Source organism: Oncorhynchus mykiss, chromosome 12, assembly GCF_057628025.1.
Source record: "Oncorhynchus mykiss isolate SJ-2025 chromosome 12, ASM5762802v1, whole genome shotgun sequence".
NCBI classification, from domain to species: domain Eukaryota; kingdom Metazoa; phylum Chordata; class Actinopteri; order Salmoniformes; family Salmonidae; genus Oncorhynchus; species Oncorhynchus mykiss.
Window position 1 is genome coordinate 50,633,519 of NC_143033.1, and position 20,690 is coordinate 50,654,208.

The 20,690-nt window shown below is 51.1% G+C and overlaps 1 protein-coding gene and 1 long non-coding RNA gene across 3 annotated transcripts in view; both read right to left on the reverse strand.

The window, feature by feature from the left end:
- Positions 1 to 1,712: 1,712 nt before the first annotated feature.
- LOC110537725 (protein Jade-1) overlaps positions 1,713 to 20,690 on the reverse strand; it is a 144,446-nt gene continuing 125,468 nt past the window's right edge. The window contains exons 11-12 of one of the 2 annotated variants that reach the window (XM_036937730.2): positions 9,944 to 10,075; positions 1,713 to 4,014 (exon numbers count right to left, since the gene is read on the reverse strand). In XM_036937730.2, the coding sequence (XP_036793625.1) occupies positions 3,053 to 4,014; positions 9,944 to 10,075 (1,094 nt within the window). In that variant the 3' untranslated portion in view covers positions 1,713 to 3,052. The remainder of the gene's footprint in view (positions 4,015 to 9,943; positions 10,076 to 20,690) is intronic. The other variant, XM_090192729.1, reaches the window with a different exon arrangement.
- LOC149979206 (uncharacterized) lies at positions 16,186 to 16,952 on the reverse strand. Its single transcript, XR_016485109.1, has 2 exons — positions 16,593 to 16,952; positions 16,186 to 16,538 (listed from the first exon to the last, which is right to left on the reverse strand). It is a non-coding gene; the product is annotated as an uncharacterized LOC149979206 (long non-coding RNA).

Consider the following 20,690-nt stretch of genomic DNA (forward strand, 5'->3'; position numbering starts at 1 on the left):
TCAGGTGGGTCGTCGGGAATGGGGCAAAGAAACCCTGCTTGAGGAGGATAATAATAATACCATCCATCCATACTCTGTAGGTTAATACCATCCATCCATACTCTGTAGGATGATACCATCCATCCATACTCTGTAGGATAATACCATCCATCCATACTCTGTAGGATGATACCATCCATCCATACTCTGTAGGATGATACCATCCATCCATACTCTGTAGGATAATACCATCCATCCATACTCTGTAGGATAATACCATCCATCCATACTCTGTAGGATAATACCATCCATCCATACTCTGTAGGATAATACCATCCATCCATACTCTGTAGGATAATACCATCCATCCATACTCTGTAGGATAATACCATCCATCCATACTCTGTAGGATAATACCATCCATCCATACTCTGTAGGATAATACCATCCATCCATACTCTGTAGGATAATACCATCCATCCATACGTCTGCATGAAAAGTGCTGTCACCTGCTGCCTGCTGGACCGAAATTCCTCACCACCTCACTAGAACTCCAGCCTACTGTTTCTGAAAAGAAGCGGAGGAAGAGGGCGTAGACGCCCCTCTCCAATAATAATAATAATAACAACCTGTTTTCTACTACGTTGGGGGCCGTATATGAAGGGTCCCATCTAAAACACAGCCTAGTCTAAATCTGTGTATATATTGAATATTGAAACCAAGTTTACATTTCATTGTCTTAGCAACACGTAAACGGTTAGGTGGTGGGGTGGATTCTGTGGGTTTTGCTACAGTGCTAACCCCACTCACCCACCCCGACGACCTATCTGCAGACAACGATGAGCATTGTTGTTCTTATGGTATTATGATGTGATTGTAGAATAAGAAATGAATAGAATGTGCTACTCATTCTGTTTCTATGGTTGTAATGGTCTGCCTCCAAGGGTTACGGTGGATGGAAAGGAAGGAGCCAGACTGGCTGTAGACAGACAGTGTCACCTGACCAATACGCTGCTTTAGGAAGTTTCATCCTGAATCCTTGTGTCCCCTCTGGGACAGGAAAACAAACATACAAAACGAGTCATCTTCTATATTACGACCCTGTTATACCAGCGCTGGGGGTTGTCAGCGGGCTCAGCCATCAGCTGCCCATCCACACACGGTTCAGCAGCATTCAACTCTCTCCAGGTTGGGGGGACGGGGACGGGGACGTAGGCCACTCCATCCAGAGTAGGTCAGTGGCACAGAGGGCCAGTAAGTAACACACCTGTGGGAGCAGGGAATGGGAGAGTCCAAGGTGGAATAGTGGTGGTGGGTGTCAGGACGCCCCCCCCCCCCCCCTTAAAAAAGGCCGAGTCACACCATGCCAGCGCAGGCCTGAGCAATGCACAACTCCCAAGTGAGGCTGCGTCACAAATGGCACCTTATGCACTAAGCAGGGAATAGGGTGCCATTTTTGGGACGCAGACTGAGTAAGTGCATGGTGCCCTGTCTGTTATACACACTGTTCTTTGGCATTATCAACTCAGGAGACAGCCAGGTGGGTAGTAGTAGTGTACTGACTGAGACATGAGAAAAGCTCTCAGCACAGTAGTAGTCAGAGTTTAAACAGTGAGCATTGCCAAAGGAACCTTTTCTATACATACCCATCATATGTAGAAAAGGCTGTATATGGTATTATATATTTACGGATTAACTTTGATTTCAATACATTTTCAACCCTTCTTCGTCGCCTTCAAAAACATTTTTTTTATTTTTATTTTTTATTTTTTTTTAAACCCTGAGAAAATACTGTGGACCGCTTTTAGTACAAAATACAACTCTCTGAGACGGAAAAAAAAACTAAAACATAAATTTACAAAGAACTCAAAAAAGTAGTCAGAATCCAGAACTCTGTGCTGTAGCTGACTATACGATTCGTCTGAATGGAGCAACGACGACTCCAGAAGTTGCTTTGTTGGGGCAGCACTTTGCACAAATATGGTAGAACTGTGTGGCTTTGCATGCGGTTGGGTTGATTAAACGGCAAAAGCTGCATTTACATATCTTTTTTTAGGCACTACAATTAAGGTCCGAGAAGCCCTCTGTTTCAGTACGCTTGATGGCCAATACAACAGATGTTCCTTTTTTGATTGTAACAAATCTGATTATAGAAGTGATTGATAAACTTATTTTGGGGGAGCGACAGAAGGCACACGATAAAATACTGTTTCTCCAATGATTCAGGCCCAAACGGAAGATGAGGGAGGAGTCAGTGAAGAGCTGAAGTAATTATCAACCAGTGTGTTTCTACAACGGCTGGATGTAGACAGAGTCGTTTAGAGTATGCGTGTGTGTGTGTAATGTGTCTGGTGTGCATGTCTGAAAGAGTGTGCGTGTTTATGCCGCAATGTTTGTGTTACAGTTCCTGTTAGCTATTTGTGCTTTTAAAAGGCTAATATTTGTTTGATATTTTCTGTACATTTCTCAGAATGATGCTGAACTGAAAGGCTTTTTAAAAACATCAGATCCCAGGAAATCGCCTCGCGGGATCCATCTTACGTCAAGAGAAAGGAAGAGATTCGTCTGAACCAGCTTATAATGCCCACAAAGTATTCACCCCAATGCTAGCGGCTAGTCACCACTGACCACACCACTAGGACGGGTCGATGGCATGGATCACCGCCATGCTATACTTCAAAAATAAAACCTCAAATGTAACATTGTCCAAAATCCATTTCCTCTTTGTCTTCCTACGTCATCATACAGCATTTGTTACTTTAACAAGCACTACTAACATCTAGGGTCTCGTTGTGTATGTAGCTATCTGACTAACAGCTACGTTCAAATCCCCAGAACAGAGCAGAGAGACTGATTTAGGACTATAGTGAAGTACAGAGATTTGGTTCATTAAAGCGATCTAGAGAGAAAAGAACGGCATGTATAATATCAAAAGCACAGACGGACAGACAGACTGTAGCCATGGTAGCGGGAGCTGGGATGGAGCTCCGGTCAGTCTGAGAAATCAGTGTGTCTTCTGGACGATGGTGTGTGTGTGTGTGTGTGTGTGTGAGAGAGTGTCTCAGTTTTTTTTCTACAACGCTAGCACGCTCCTCCTCAGCAGGTCCTCGCTCCCAGAATGCAACTGGGCCAGGCGGAGCTTGCGGCCGCTGGAGTGCGTGTCCGAGTCGCTCTGCTCGGCGTCAGAGAAGTAGCCATCCGTCTCGGGGTCCAGCAGCGACGACGTCTCCTTCACTGGGTGGGGGTCCCTCTCTCTCTCCCTATCCAGGGGACGCTCTGCCACCTCCTTCCCCCCTCCACCCCCACCCTTCCCCCGGGACTTACCCTGCCGGGGCAGGCGGAGGCGCAGGGCCGTGCGGTGACCGAGACCCCCCCCTGACCTCCCCTCAGGCACTGTCCCGGGACTAATGCAGGGCTGTGGGGGGGAGCAGGAGGCTAGAGGGGGCGGCGTGGGGGCGGACGCTGCCGCTGTACCAGTGAGGCTGTCCCAGGGGCCGCGCTCTTCCGAGATGTGACAGGAGTCCATTTTGGAGGTGGGCGGCTGCGGCGGCGGGTCCAGTGGTGCCTCAGTGCTCCTGGTCTGGGGGTGGTGGTGGTGGTGGTGGAGGGCCTTGGAGCCCCGGGACCTCTCCCCTCTACGGGCCCCGTGGCCTGGCCTGTCATCTGCCAGCAGAGTCCCCTTGGCTGTGGCTGTGGAGGAGGCGGTGGCAGCAGCAGCGGGACTGACAGCGGTGGCAGAAGGCGGGGTGGTTGCTGCGGCGGGGGAGTGTTGGGCCCGGGCTCTGGGCTTGCCCCGGGTCTTGCGGCCCAGCTGAGGGGTTTTCCAGGTGGACTTCATGGAGTGGTCCATCATAAGGCTGAGCAGGCTCTCCTCTCCCTGCAGCAGCTGGTCAGACAGCAAGCTGGCCGTCTTGTCACGGTGCTGCCCGGCGTCCAGGGCCCACTGGCTCAGCATGTCGTCAGCCGTGATCTGAACCGACTGGGCCAGCCAGCTGTCAAACAGCGAGTTGTCCAGAGGGAAGGTCTTGGGGAAACCTGGGGGGAAGAGACGGACAGGTGAGAGGACCATAGAGGACCAGTCTAGAGCGAGGGCGTCAAACTCAACTCCAGGAGGGCCGTGTTATTTCCTTTCAATTCGTGACCTAGAGAACCAGGTAAATGGGAGTGCTTGATGAATCCTTGACCTTAACTGATCACTTAAGTAACAAGGGAGGATTGAAAACCTGCAGGCACACGGAACTCCCAGGAATAAAGTTTGACGCCCTTGTTATACAGACGATTCTGAAATCTCATGAATGTCTGTGGATGGATAGTAGGATCAACTGTTCCGTCCAAAACATAAAGCCTTCCGGGAAGAAGTCTGGAACAAACCTGTAAAACATAGGAAGACACAGCGTAGGGCTGGGTGACAAAGTACAGTACGGGGGATTTGTGGTCGGAGTCGTGATGCTAAACCTGACCAGACTTTCCTTCACCGAATCAATCATTTAACAGGCGGTAGGGTGTGCGTCCCAAATGTCAACATATTCCCTATATGGTGCACTACTTTTAACCAGTCCCCTATGGGCCCAGGTCAAAAGTAGTGCAGTACATAGGGAAAAGGGCACATTTGGGACTCAAACCCCCTATCTACCCCACTTCCTGTGTGAGTTTAAACAATGCATTAGCCCCATTCTGCGTCGGTCTGTCTGTCTGTGCTTTGTCACCACCACCACCAGGGACGTTCACTGTCAAACGCAGCTTTTGGAGACAATGCATGCTGTGTGTGTATATAATTACGAGATTTGCATGGCTCCTTGTCTGTCATTAAGGCCCAGAGTTGGCTGCCAGAGCCTCTCTGCAGCTCGGGAACACCGATTCTCACAGGAAATAGAGAGAAGGCGGGAGAGGGGGAGGGAAACGCACTGGTGCCAGGCGGTGTCGCAAATGGGACCCTATTCCTTATGTAGTGCACTACTTTTGACCAGGGCCTGTAGGGTTGCATTACATAGGCCTGGGGATAGGGCGCTATTCAGAACACACCTAGAGACAGAGCTCCATCCACCACCCGTATTCCAATCCCATGAAGTCCCTCTCCCACGGTCTGGGAGATGCATCAGGGGACAGTACGCTGGGTAACACTCTCCACTCCCCGAACCCTGCCCCTAAACCAGAAACACACTGGGTTCCTGTCAACCCAAAACATCATGAGCCACTGTTCACAAAGGATTTCACACACCTACACACACCTTCCAACAACGGCGCTTGAACGCGCGCACACACACACACACACACACACCTCTTTTAAAAAGGTAGACCTGCTGAAAATACATTTAAACCCTATAGGTGTTGTGTTGTTTCAATGAGCTACAATAACCTCCTTACATGTGTGTCTCTCTGTCTGGTGTGGAGTGGTGTCAATCTCCTCAGGTGATGAGTAAGGTGCTGGCTGGCATAGGGACAGAGTATTAGCAGTGGTGCAATTGGCTCCAGCTCCACACACCCAGCCTGCCTGTTTAATGAGATGAAGCTCCTACTTAGAATAGCATTTTTAAATCACAGTCATTAACAGAGGGCTAATTCCACCACAGCCCCTATTGAAGTATGGGAGGAACACAACCGAGGAGAGGAGGCAGGGAGGGATAGAGGGAGGAGAGGAGGCAGGGAGGATCAACTTGAGAGACGCTCTCTGCTGGGCATGTCAACATCTTACCACAGAGACACGAGGTAGGGGTGTGGGGACGGAGGGAGGGAGAGAAGATTGGTAAACAAGTGTACTTCTCCCCGCAAACTGAGATGCTAGTCAGCACATCTTACCTCCCCACTACCATCAACTGTACCGGATTCCTATAGACCACATAGGGCCCAGGCGGTCACACCAACACAACCCTCAACATTCCTGACCGAGTCATCACCTGTTAAATCTTCCTGTTAGCCCCCCCTCTAAGGCTATGGCCACACTCACACGATTTCATCCGTGTTCATGGGTCTATGACCGACATCACTGTCCATTTTTTTTGTCCATCAACAGTACAACTAAAGTTAAGTATTCTCCGACGAGTTGCTTATTTAAAAAGACAGACGGTTTGGGTGTTTTTGTTGGACAACGCATCGCCGTTGTCATTCACCCGGCAACGGATTACTCCTATTGGAAAGGCACTGGGTCCATCCGAAATGGCAGAGTAGTGCACTAAATAGGTACTAGGGTGCTATTTGGGATGCATCCTCTACCCAGTCACCCCCCCTCCTCCCCCTTCAGTCCATAAGGCACTGTGCCCACCAGGAGGTCAGGAGGAGCTGCTGTGATTGGATCAGCATCCCCAGGCCAGCCGTTTCCATGACGCAGCAACAGCACCAGCGCCTCTGCTGGAGACAGGAGACTAGAGAGGGGAGGAGGTATTGAGAGGTGGTGGAACAGAGAGAAGGGAGAAGGGAGGGAGGGGGAACAGAAAGGGAGGGAGGGAGCAGAGTTGGAAAAGAGAAGGGAGGGCGGGGGCTGGTCGTGACCCACTCTGCTCCACCTCTCCTCTTCATCTCCAACCCGCCCCGCTGCGCATGTCTGCTAGCTGCAGCCCCTCTCCTGTCTCTGCTCCGTGGACCCGGTGAAAGCAGGCCCGGGGCCTAGGCTGCTGCGGTATGGTAGCAGCCCATGCTAGGCTAGGTGAGGCCCGGTAGGGCTAGGAATGCGCTGGCTGGGACAGGGCCAGACCAGGCTAAGCTACGCTAAGTAGGGCCAGGGAGGGAGGTAGGCTAAGCTAGACTAGACAGGAGGGAGGGAGGCTAAGCAAGGCTAGGATAGGCAGGGACAGGAGGGAGGGAGGCTGAGCTAGGCTAGAAAGAGCCAGGAATGCGCTGGCTGGGGCAGAGCCAGACTTGTGTTTGTGCAGGCCCCGCTACAGTGTGCCAATTGTTCTCAGGTGCCAACTGTCGCCCTGACAACCCCGCATACGCACGGAGCGAGGGAAAGAGAGGGGAGTGAGCAGTGCGAGTCAGCGACGGAGAGCACTGTAAACTCCATGCCTGAAGAACTTAGAGGCGGAAACACAAATGAAGTGTTAAAATGATGCCCAAAGTATCAGTCTGGGGAGAGAGTTAGTAATTATCCAGCCCTCTCAATATCAACACCCAGAAGGTCTTGCAGTCTATTTCACCATTACAACACTCAGATGTACTCTACTCTACTCTGTCTGCCACCCAGGGGTCACGTTACAACAGGCTTATCACGGTGGTCAGATGCCCGTATCCGTCCGCGTCCCAATTGGCACCCTATTCCCAAAGGGCTCTGGTCAAAACTAGTGCACTATATAGAGAAAGGGGTGCTATTTGCGACTCTCCCAGCCTCTGTCCCGCTGCCTTATCTGGAGATGCTCTCCCCTACCCTCTGACCCCCCAGGTGATCCTGTTCCGTGAGGGAAGGTCACACACGCTAAAGCCCGGGGATTTAAGAGAGCAGCTCTGCCTTAGTAGGGGGGCACGCAACGCCACGCAGCCCACCCACGGCGCTCAGAAAAACAAGGTGGCGGGCAGGGACACTGGGCCCACACCATGAGGATTAACCTCTACCCCTTCTACCCTGAAAATAATATTGACATTGTTTTAAAAAATGTTTTATGTACACCTGAGAAGCTACACCTGCACCAAGCCATGCAAACAGATGCGTTTCCATGGCTATAGTTGCAACTCCTCTCAGTAACTCTCTGCCTGGCCAAATCTGATCTGGCATCACCAAGGACTCAACTGGCATCTCTCAATGACACGGTATATAACACCAGCCAACAGGAGAGTGCAAACAGTGTCCGAGAAGAACAATAGAATACCAGCACTACTACAGCATCCATTTCTGTTGACACACACACACACACACTTGGGGTTAAGTGCTTAAAGGTAGAGTTGGAGTGTATACCAACCTGCTCCTACATGGTACACATGCAGTCAAGCCCTGTGAGTCGTCAGAGCACTACTGAGCAGTCTGACAGAGAGCAGATGGACTCAAAACACACACACACACACACACACACACACACACACCGTCCTCAGTCGCCCGCAAAAAGGCCCTTCACACACAAAACACGATGAGGTAGGCTGAGGAGATAACATCTGAGGAACCAGTCAGGCGGAGGGGAAAAAACAAAACAGTCCTCCGTTACATGTTCTGTTATCACAGCACTGTGGAGCGTTGACATAACAGTGAAGGACATTCAGGAAGAAACCCCCAGCTAGCCACTGTTAGACTTGTTATTTACCTGGACCTAAAAAAAAAAAAGGTCAGCGCTCTGCCTACTGAACGTGATGTTACCGTCTATCGTCGCTGTGTGGCGTACTATAGGTGGACCCTGAAGTGTGTGTTTTCACCACCGTAGTGCTATACAGCACTGCTTATAATGTAAACAATACGATTCCCACGTGAAAGTTCGCCACCAGGTCCACCTGCTCACTGGTTGTGGAGTGGGTAAGACAACGGAAAGCTGAAAGTAAAGTATAAGGACGGGCATTGGGAAGCACCGGTCCCACGGGAGCTCTTGAAGAGAGCCGAGGGCTCTGTGGACACACGTGGGATACGATTCTTCTTTGGTACTCTCACCAAGGCTGGGGACATAAAGGCTCCTCCGGCCCTGTCCACATGTCGCTTCTCAGCTTCAATAAAGGGGCCAAGCCACTCGCCTCACATCGGCGTCGTAGTCATGTCCGCTAAAAGATCGGTATTGACGCAGAAAGTGAAACATTGCAGGACAACCACAGACGTCAACAGTGGCTAACGGTTTCCTAGTCGATTCCCTGTTAATGGTTCTACAGATTGTCTGGGGATGAAGGATGCTTCTAGTTGAGTATGTGTAACCGTGGGAAGACTTTTCCTCCTGAATGTTGATACTGTAAGCATCTTCATCGTGATCTGGAGAGAGTTTGGACACTGATTAGTGCCGAGCGATTAACCGAAATGTCGGTTATTTTTTGTTTTTTTAAAACGAATAGTTTTCTAAGCTCAATGCGCACATTGCAGTTTCCTTAGATATAAATCAGATCCAGCCTGAACTGTGCAATGTAGTAGGGAGTTGTAGTTTCCAACAGGATAATATTTGACATAATTACAACATTTTACGTGCTAAACTAACTACAATGACCACAATCCATTGCGCATCTACTTGTCCGGGCTTTGTTTCTTTTAGGTCTGCTACTCAAGAAACAGAAGAACATGCGAACGTGAGGTGATATAGAGAGCAGCTGTTGCTTCGGGAGGTATCTCTACCTGAAAATACATGATCTAAGTGATTGATAGTTGGTATTCAGTAGTCATCAAAGTAAATAAGGCTTACTTTTAAGAACTACTACAATAGTGATTTTTTCCCCCCAGGCAGCAGCTCTGTAGACTTAAATAAAAAAAGTCACCAAAAAAAATGTATAAAAAAAAAAAGATGTATACATAAATGAATTATTTTATTAAATAAAGTCATGTGAATAAATGATGGTTAATAAGTGATAAGCAGCAATGGGCAGTCACTAACATCATGGGACTTTTATTAAAATGATTTTATTCTGTGTTTACAGCATTCAACCAAAATAATCGAAACCGAAAAACGCAATATTTTTTTTATTATAAATCACACCGAATCAACCTCAAAATGTACTAATCGCTCAGCACCGACACATTCTCCAGAGATGGTATCCACAGAGGAGACCTAGGCTGCATCCTGATTCACCACACTTCGCCCAAAGTGTGCACTTGCACACTCCCAGTAATTGATTTGAATGCTTTGGATTGGTGTAGGCATTGGCTCTCCAACATTGTTAAATCCATGACAGGGAGTGTGTGCAAGTGCACACTTCAGAAGAAGGGTGTAGAATCAGCACCCAGATCTAGATGGTGCGAGCCTGGACAAGTCGGGGGAGGTGTGATAGCAACTCAGGGGGGAGTGGGTGTCATACACGTCATCGACTCGACTGGAAACTCGCAGCGCATACACAAACCCCCGTGGTGTGTCAGACCTACCTAGCTGTTTGAGGAGGGAGCCGTTGTCAGACTTCCACCTCTCTTTCTTCTTCTCCGGACTGCTTTTCTGCCGCTCCTTCCCCTTCTCCTTCACCCCGTTCTGTCTTCCCTTATGGCCCTTCATGGTTTTCTCTGCAGAGGAAATAGAGCAACATTGCAGAGGAGCCAGCCAAGCATGAAGTCAGGGAGAGGCAGGTCAAGACCGGGATATTTCTTCTCATGCGCTAGATCAACTACTGGTGTTTTTGAACTGATTGGCTGTGCCCTTGGGGACATACCGCGTGCGCCCTTGGGGACATACCGCGTGCGCCCTTGGGGACATACCGCGTGCGCCCTTGGGGACATACCGCGTGCGCCCCAAATGGCAGCCTATTCCCTATATTCTGCAGGGCTGCAGTCAAAGGCAGTGCACTATATAGGGAATAGGGTGCCATTTGGAACACATGCTGTGTAGCAGTTAAATACAGCTGCATAATGTTAACACAGTCAAATACTGAGGAGGCTATGTAGCAGTCAATGTTTGATTTCATTATCCTAAACTAAATTGGGGGTCAGTACTAAGCAGTGAACAGTACCCTGAGGCTCCTTGTCTCCCTCCTGGTTTAGTTTCCCTCTCCTCCAGTCAGAGTGAACCTTACACTGAGAAACTGAGCAATCTGACCCCAGAATGGCACCTTTTACCCCACCAGCTGGACTAATCGTTGTGATGAGAGAAATGAACCATGACCAAACTGAGAAACTGTCCCACTTCTCAGAAAAGCTCAGACCAAAGAACTCCCTCACAGTCAAAACCTTCACCCTCCTCTATTCACAGCTCTTGAATATAGTCATTGGGGACTATGAGGCGCAGGAAACCCACCCACCCACACTCACAACTACAAATACGCTCACAAACAAGCACACTTACAGTAAATACACAGTACCAGTTAAAAAAATTGGACAACTACTCATTCCAGGGGTTTTCTTGTTTTGTACTATTTTCTACATTGTAGAATAATAGTGAAGACATCAAAACTATGAAATAACACATATGGAATCATGTAGTAACCAAAAAAAATGTTAAACAAATGTTATACTGTATTCTTCAAAGTAGCCACTCTGTGTCTCACAAAGACATGGCGGTTGGAACCAAAAACCTAAAATTTGGACTCATCAGACCAAAGGACAGATCTCCACTGGTCTAATGTATATTGCTTGTGTTTCTTGGCTCAAGCAAGTCGTCTTCTTATTGGTGTCCTTTAGTAGTGGTTTCTTTGCAGCAATTTGACCATGAAGGCTGATTCACACATTCTCCTCTGAACAATGTTGCGATATGTCTGTTACTTGAAATCTGTCTCGCATTTATTTGGGCTGCGATTTCTGAGGTTGGTAACTAATGAACTGATCCTCTGCAGCACAGTAACTCTGGGTCATCCTTTCCGGTGGTGGTCGTCATCATAGCGCTTGATGGTTTTCCGACTGCACTTAGAAGAAACTTCCAAAGTTCTTGCCATTCCCGGTTTGACTGACCTTCATGTTTTAAAGTAATGATGGACTGTTGTTTATCTTTGCTTATTTGAGTTGTTCTTGCCATAATGTGGATTTGGTATTTTACCAAATAGGGCTATCTTCTGTATACCTTGTTACACCACAACTAATTGGCTCAAAGGAGTCATACAATGATGTAGAGGAAATGAAATACACAAAACGAATTCCCCATTAGTAAGAAGGAAAGAAATTCCACTATTTAACAATGCACACCTGTTCATTGAAATGCATTCCAGGTGACTGACTACCTCATGAAGCTGGTTGAGAAAATGCCAAGAGTGTGCAAAGCTGTCATCAAGGCAAAAGGTGGCTACTTCGAAGAATCTCAAATATAAAATATATATTTTGATTTGTTTAACGTTTTTTGTTGTTGTTGGTTACTACATGGTTCCATATGTCACTATTATTCCACAACGTAGAAAACAAAGAAAAACCCTTGAACAAGTAGGTGTGTCAAAACTGTTGACTGGTACTGTACATCTGCACCAGCATCTCTTTGGACACACACGGAAACATACAACACAGAGGGAGAGCACACCGCTGAGGAACCGTCCCACTAGCTGTGCGGTTGGGTTGGCGCCCCCCTTCCACACTTATTGTTGGGGGACATGTTTTAACACGCTCCCGCTGCTTAGACCAACAGTGGAGCGGGTGGTGTGCACGCCTGACTTCCTCTCATGCTGGTTATAATAGAGGCCGAGTTGAGTTGTGGGGGCACTGAGGGTCTCCCTCCATCACGCTTCCCCTTGATGGAGGAGCAGGACATGCACGGGGGGGGGGGGGGGGGGGGGGGGGGGGGGGGGCTGAGTGGTACCTCACTGTGTCTTCCCGGAGGGTTGTGTTTCACACGGAGGCTACCCTGGGTGTGTGTGTGTACACATGTGTCCATGTTGTTTTCAACAGATCTGTTGTGTGGGTGTGTGCGTGCCTGAACACTGCCGGTAAGTGTGTGTAGGATAGAAGGTCATATGTATGAGTGATGTGTTAGCTATTTTTGTGAATATGTGTGCTGTCGGAAAGAAGAAAAAAAACTCATTTTCTGCAACGGACCAACTTGGTGAGACATTTGGAAACGTTGTAGTCAGATCAGTTGTTTTTTTCTCTTCCCCCCCTCTCTCACTTCTCCCTCCACCCTCTCACCCCCTCTCACTTCTCCCTCCCCCCTCTCACTTCTCCCTCTCCCCCCTCTCTCACTTCTCCCTCCACCCTCTCACTTCTCCCCCAACTCTCACTTCTCCCTCTCCCCCTTCTCTCTCTTCCCCCCTCACACTTCTCCCTCTCCCCCCTATCACTTCTCCCTCTCTTCTCCCCCCTATCACTTCTCCCTCTCTTCTCCCCCCTATCACTTCTCCCTCTCTTCTCCCCACTCTCACACTTCTCCCTCTCTTCTCCCCACTATCACTTCTCCCTCTTTCCACCCCTCTCACACTTCTCCCTCTTTCCACCCCTCTCACACTTCTCCCTCTTTCCCCCACTCTCACACTTCTCCCTCTTTCCCCCACTCTCACACTTCTCCTTCTTTCCCCCACTCTCACACTTCTCCCTCTTTCCCCCACTCTCACACTTCTCCCCCTTTCCCCTCACACTTCTCCCCCTTTCCCCAATCACACTTCTCCCCCTTTCCCCAATCACACTTCTCCCCCTTTCCCCAATCACACTTCTCCCCCTTTCCCCAATCACACTTCTCCCCCTTTCCCCAATCACACTTCTCCCCCTTTCCCCACTCACACTTCTCCCCCTTTCCCCCACTCACACTTCTCCCCCTTTCCCCCACTCACACTTCTCCCTCTTTCCCCCACTCTCACACTTCTCCTTCTTTCCCCCACTCTCACACTTTTCTCCCCCTTTCCCTCACACTTCTCCCTCTTTCTCCGCCTCTCACACTTCTCCCTCTTTCCCCCACTCTCACACTTCTCCCTCTTTCCCCCACTCTCACACTTCTCCTTCTTTCCCCCACTCTCACACTTCTCCCCCTTTCCCCATCACACTTCTCCCCCTTTCCCCAATCACACTTCTCCCCCTTTCCCCAATCACACTTCTCCCTCTTTCCCCCACTCTCACACTTCTCCCTCTTTCCCCCACTCTCACACTTCTCCCTCTTTCCCCCACTCTCACACTTCTCCTTCTTTCCCCCACTCACACTTCTCCCTCTTTCCCCCACTCACACTTCTCCCTCTTTCCCCCACTCACACTTCTCCCTCTTTCCCCCACTCACACTTCTCCCTCTTTCCCCCACTCACACTTCTCCCTCTTTCTCCGTCTCTCACACTTCTCCCTCTTTCCCCACTCTCACACTTCTCCCTCTTTCCCCCACTCTCACACTTCTCCCTCTTTCCCCCACTTCTCCCTCTTTCCCCCACTCTCACACTTCTCCTTCTTTCCCCCACTCTCACACTTCTCCCCTCTCACACTTCTCCCTCTTTCCCCACTCTCACACTTCTCCCCCTTTCCCCACTCTCACACTTCTCCCCCTTTCCCCTCTCACACTTCTCCCCCTTTCCCCACTCACTCCTCCACTCACACTTCTCCCTCTTTCCCCCACTCACACTTCTCCCTCTTTCCCCCACTCACACTTACTCCCTCTTTCCCACTCTCACACTTCTCCCTCTTTCCCCCACTCTCACACTTCTCCTTACTTTCCCCCACTCTCACACTTCTCCCCCTCTCACACTTCTCCCCCTTTCCCCACTCACACTTCTCCCCTTCTCCCCACTCACACTTCTCCCCTTCCCCCACTCACACTTCTCCCTCTTTTCCCACTCACACTTCTCCTCTTTCCCCCACTCTCACACTTCTCCTTCTTTTCCCCCACTCTCACACTTCTCCCCTCTCACACTTCCCTCTTTCCCCACTCTCACACTTCTCCCTCTTTCCCCACTCTCACACTTCTCCCCCTTTCCCACTCACACTTCTTCCCTTTCCCCCACTCACACTTCTCCCCCTTTCCCCCACTCACACTTCTCCCCATTTCCCCCACTCACACTTCTCCCCATTTCTCCCACTCACACTTCTCCCTCTTTCCCCCACTCACACTTCTTCCCTCCCCACTCACACTTCTCCCTCTTTCCCCAATCACACTTCTCCCTCTTCCCCCAATCACACTTCTCCCTCTTTCCCATTCACTCTCCTTCTTTCCCCACTCTCACACTTCTCCCTCTTTCCCCCACTCTCACACTTCTCCTTCTTTCCCCCACTCTCACACTTCTCCCCTCTCACACTTCTCCCTCTTTCCCTCTCACACTTCTCCCCCTTCCCCACTCACACTTCTTCCCCTTTTCCCCCACTCACACTTCTCCCCCCTTTCCCCACTCACACTTCTCCCCCATTCCCCCACTCACACTTCTCCCTCTTTCCCCCACTCACACTTCTCCCTCTTTCCCCCACTCACACTTCTCCCTCTTTCCCCCACTCATCACTTCTCCCTCTTGCCCCACTCTCACCACTTGCTCCCTCTCCCCCTCTCACACTCTCCCTCTCTTCCCCCACTCACACTTCTCCCTCTTTCCCCCACTCTCACACTTCTCCCTCTTTCCCCCACTCACACTTCTCCCTCTTTCCCCCTCTCACACTTCTCCCTCTTTCCCCCTCTCACACTTCTCCCTCTTCCCCTCTCACACTTCTCCCTCTTCACCCCCTCACACTTCTCCCTCTTTTCACCCCCTCACACTTCTCCCTCTCCCCCTCACACTTCTCCCTCTCTCCCCCTCTCACACTTCTCCTTCTTTCCCCACTCTCACACTTCTCCCCTCTCACACTTCTCCCTCTTTCCCCACTCTCACACTTCTCCCTCTTCCACTCTCACACTTCTCCCTCTTTTCCCCACTCTCACACTTCTTCCCCTTCCCCACCCACACTTCTCCCCCTTTCCCCCACTCACACTTCTCCCCCTTTCCCCCACTCACACTTCTCCCTCTTTTCCCCACTCACACTTCTCCCTCTTCCCCCCACTCTCACACTTCTCCTTCTTCCCCCCACTCTCACACTTCTCCCTCTCACACTTCTCCCTCTTTCCCCCTCTCACACTTCTCCCCCTTTCCCCACTCACACTTCTCCCCCTTCCCCCACTTCTCCCCTTCCCACACTTCTCCCTCTATCCCCCACTCACACTTCTCCCTCTATCCCCCACTCACACTTCTCCGTCTTTCCCCACTCACTCACACTTCTCCCTCTATCCCCCACTCACACTTCTCCCTCTATCCCCCACTCACACTTCTCCGTCTTCCCACTCACACTTCTCCGTCTTCCCACTCACACCTCCCTCTTTCCCCACTCACACTTCTCCCTCTTCCCCACTCACACTTCTCCCTCTTTCCCCCACTCACACTTCTCCCTCTTTCCCCCACTCACACTTCTCCCTCTTTCCCCTCTCACACTTCTCCCTCCCTCTCACACTTCTCCCTCTTTCCCCCACTCACACTTCTCCCTCTTTCCCCTCTCACACTTCTCCCTCTTTTCCCCCTCTCACACTTCTCCCTCTTTCCCCTCTCACACCTGTCCCTCTTCCCCCTCTCACACTTCTCCCTCTCTCCCTCTCACTTCTCCCTCTCCCCCTCTCACACTTCTCCCTCTCTTCCCCCTATCACACTTCTCCCTCTCTTCCCCCTATCACACTTCTCCCTCTCCCCCTATCACACTTCTCCCTCTCCCTATCACACTTCTTCCTCTCCCCCCTATCACACTTCTTCCTCTCCCCCCTATCACACTTCTTCCTCTCCCCCTATCACACTTCTTCCTCTCCCCCTATCACACTTCTTCCTCTTTCCCCCCTATCACACTTCTTCCTCTTTCCCCCCTCTCACTCCCCCCTCCTCTCATTTACATTTTCTGGCGTTGTCAGTTAGGTGCAGTGCCTCCAAGGGATTCGTCTTTTGGAAGTCTGTGGTTAATTTCCTCTCTTTCTGGGAGCACTCAGCTGCGGTGTGTCTGTGTGTGTGTGTAAAGAGAGAGTGTGTAAGTGTGTGTGTGTGTGTGTTTGTTGAACCGTGCCCCTGCGCTCATTAGCACAACGCCAGAGCTTCTTTACACTCCCTCTACCACTTCCTCTCCTCTCGCATGCTCCCTCTACCACCTCCTCTCATGCTCCTCTACCACTTCCTCTCCTCTCGCATGCTCCCTCTACCACTTCCTCTCATGCTCCCTCTACCACTTCCTCTCCTCTCGACCATGCTCCCTCTACCACTTCCTCTCCTCTCCATGATCCCTCTACCACTTCCTCTCATGCTCCCTCTACCACTTCCTCTCCTCTCGCATGATCCCTCTACCACTTCCTCTCATGCGCCCTCTACCACTTCCTCTCCTCTTCGCATGATCCCTCTACCACTTCCTCGCATGCTCCCTCTACCACTTCCTCTCCTCCTCTCGCATGCTCCCTCTACCACTTCCTCCTCCTCTCGCATGCTCCCTCTACCACTTCCTCTCCTCCTCTCGCATGCTCCCTCTACCACTTCCTCTCCTCCTCTCGCATGCTCCCTCTACCACTTCCTCTCCTCCTCTTCATGTCCCTCTCTCCTCTTCCTCTCCTCCTCTCGCATGCTCCTACTACCACTTCCTCTCCTCCTCTCGCATGCTCCCTCTACCACTTCATCTCCTCCTCTCGCATGATCCCTCTACCACTTCCTCTCCCTTCTCTCGCATGATCCCTCTACCACTTCCTCTCGCATTCTCCCTCTACCACTTCCTCTCCTCGCATGCTCCCTCTACCTCCTCCTCTCGCATGCTCCCTCTACCACTTCCTCTCCTCCTCTCGCATGATCCCTCTACCACTTCCTCTCCTTCTCTCGCATGATCCCTCTACCACTTCCTCTCGCATTCTCCCCTACCACTTCCTCTCCTCCTCTCGCATGCTCCCTCTACCTCCTCCTCTCGCATGCTCCCTCTACCACTTCCTCTCCTCCTCTCGCATGCTCGCTCTCTACCACTTCCTCTCGCATGCTCCCTCTCTACCACTTCCTCTCGCATGCTCCCTCTCTCCACTTCCTCTCGCATGCTCCCTCTCTACCACTTCCTCTCGCATTCTCCCTCTACCACTTCCTCTCCTTCTCTCGCATGATACCTCTACCACTTCCTCTCGCATTCTCCCTCTACCAGTTCCTCTCCTCCTCTCGCATGCCTGTACCACTTCCTGTCTCCCTGTCTCCACTTCCTCTCGCATGCTCCCTCTCTACCACTTCCTCTCGCATGCTCCCTCTACCACTTCCTCTCGCATGCTCCCTCTACCACTTCCCTCTACCACTTCCTCTCGCATGCTCCCTCTCTACCACTTCCTCTTGACCATCTCCTCTACCACTTCCTCTCCTTCTCTCGCATGATCCCTCTACCACTTCCTCTCGCATGCTCCCTCTCTACCACTTCCTCTCGCATGCTCCCTCTCTACCACTTCCTCTGGCATGCTCCCTCTCTACCACTTCCTCTCGCATGCACCCTCTCGCATGCTCCCTCTCTACCACGCTCCCTACCACTTCCTCTCGCATGCTCCCTCTCTACCACTTCCCTCTACCACTTCCTCTCGCATGCTCCCTCTACCACTTCCTCTCGCATGCTCCCTCTCTACCACTTCCCTCTCGCATGCTCCCTCTCTACCACTTCCTCTCGCATGCTCCATCTACCACTTCCTCTCGCATGCTCCCTCTCTACCACTTCCTCTCGCATGCTCCCTCTACCACTTCCTCTTCCTTCTCTCGCATGTTCCCTCTACCACTTCCTCTCCTGCTCCCTCTACCGCTTCCTCTACCACTTCCTCTCCCGCTTCCTCTACCACTTCCTCTCCCGCTTCCTCTACCACTTCCTCTCCTGCTCCCTCTACCACTTCCTCTCCTTCTCTCATGCTCCTTCTACCATTTCCTCTCCTTCTCTCGCATGATCCCTCTACCACTTCCTCTCGCATTCTCCCTCTACCACTTCCTCTCCTCCTCTCGCATGCTCCCTCTACCTCCTCCTCTCGCATGCTCCCTCTACCACTTCCTCTCCTCCTCTCGCATGCTCGCTCTCTACCACTTCCTCTCGCATGCTCCCTCTACCACTTTTCCTCGCATGCTCCCTCTCTACCACTTCCTCTCGCATTCTCCCTCTACCACTTCCTCTCCTTCTTTCGCATGATCCCTCTACCACTTTTGGGTTGCCCTACCAGTTCCTCTCCTCCTCTCGCATGCTCCCTCTCTACCACTTCCTCTCGCATGCTCCCTCTCTACCACTTACCCTCGCATGCTCCTCTCTACCACTTCCTCTCGCATGCTCCCTCTCTATTACCACTTCCTCTCGCATGCTCCCTCTACCACTTCCCTCTACCACTTCCTCTCGCATGCTCCCTCTCTACCACTTCCTCTCGCATGCTCCCTCTCTACCACTTCCTCTCGCATTCTCCCTCTACCACTTCCTCTCCTTCTCTCGCATGATCCCTCTACCACTTCCTCTCGCATGCTCCCTCTCTACCACTTCCTCTCGCATGCTCCCTCTCTACCACTTCCTCTCGCATGCTCCCTCTCTCTACCACTTCCTCTCGCATGCTCCCTCTCGCATGCTCCCTCTCTACCACGCTCCCTCTACCACTTCCTCTCGCATGCTCCCTCTCTACCACTTCCCTCTACCACTTCCTCTCGCATGCTCCCTCTACCACTTCCTCTCGCATGCTCCCTCTCTACCACTTCCCTCTCGCATGCTCCCTCTCTACCACTTCCTCTCGCATGCTCCCTCTCTACCACTCGCCCTGTCCATCTCTACCACTTCCTGGCATGCTCCCTCTCTACCACTTCCTCTCGCATGCTCCCTCTACCACTTCCTCTCCTTCTCTCGCATGCTCCCTCTACCACTTCCTCTCCTGCTCTTCCCCCTCTACCGCTTCCTCTACCACTTCCTCTCCCGCTTCCTCTACCACTTCCTCTCCTGCTCCCTCTACCACTTCCTCTCCTGCTCCCTCTACCACTTCCTCTCCTTCTCTCATGCTCCCTCTACCATTTCCTCTCCTTCTCTCTCGTGCTCCCTCTACAAACTTCCTCTCTCCTTCTCTCTCATGCTCCCTCTACAACTTCCTCTCATTCTCTCTCCTGCTCCCTCTACCACTTCCTCTCCTTCACTCTCCTGCTCCCTCTACCACTTCCTCTCCTTCACTCTCCTGCTCCCTCTACCACTTCCTCTCCTTCACTCTCCTGCTCCCTCTACCACTTCCTCTCCTTCACTCTCCTGCTCCCTCTACCACATCCTCTCCTTCTCGCTCTGAGAAGACAAAGAGCTCAGCCCAGAGTCCCCTCCACACACGTCTACAGGAAGGTAAGCCAGTAGAAAGGAACCTTTAAGGCTAGACTTGAATGTAGGATATCCTGCAACAGAAAAATATGCATTCCAAATATGCACCCTATAACGCAACAGTTTTGACCAGGGCCCATGGGAACAGGTGCCATTGGGACTCTCACTGACTCCATTACAGCCCCCAGTCATGTGAGTAGTTGTGGTGTAGTGGTAGTCAACCTGCAGTGTCCATGTCCTCCCTCTGGCCCCAGTACTGGGCCCATAGTAACCACACTCACAGGCATGACAATAGTCTTTACACACTACTCCACTTGGCCAAGTAAAGGGCCCAGGGCAAAGAGTCTGAGGGTTTCCCCTGTGTCTGTCAAGGAATGGGAAACGAGCCACCCTGTTACAGAATAACTAGCCAGGACTCTCTAGAGTCTTAAGGAGAAACTATTAAGAGAAGATGTACTGTCTCTTGGAAAAGGGGAGGGGTGGGGTTTGGGTGGGAATTTATGTGCATATTAACATTTGAAAGAGGAATTGGCTATGTTAGTTCAGGTGTGTGTTGGAGTTGGGATCTGTCTGTGTGTGGGAAAGGAAGCGTGTATGTGTGTGCGTATGTAGAGTCCTTGCGCGTGTGTGTCCTTTTACCTATGTCTGTGTGGCACGCTTGTCCGTGTGTGTGTGTGTGTGTGTGTGTGTGTGTGTGTGTGTGTGTTAGCCTGGGGAGTTTTGCGAATCTTCTCAGCCGGTACTCAATTTGCAGTGTTCATCATTCCTAAGCCTCCAAAGCCCGCTGATGTAGTGTCAGGACCTCCCAACTGCACCTTCTCACGCTATCAGGGGCCTGTGTTGGCTGCCCGGCGCTCCAGCCATATCTATTCCACACATGGAAATGAGGGGCCGACACACAGCCGGGGGAGGGGACAGATAGCTCCGTGATAGAACACACTGCTTTCCAGTAGCTGCAACCAGATGGCACCCTACACCCTAT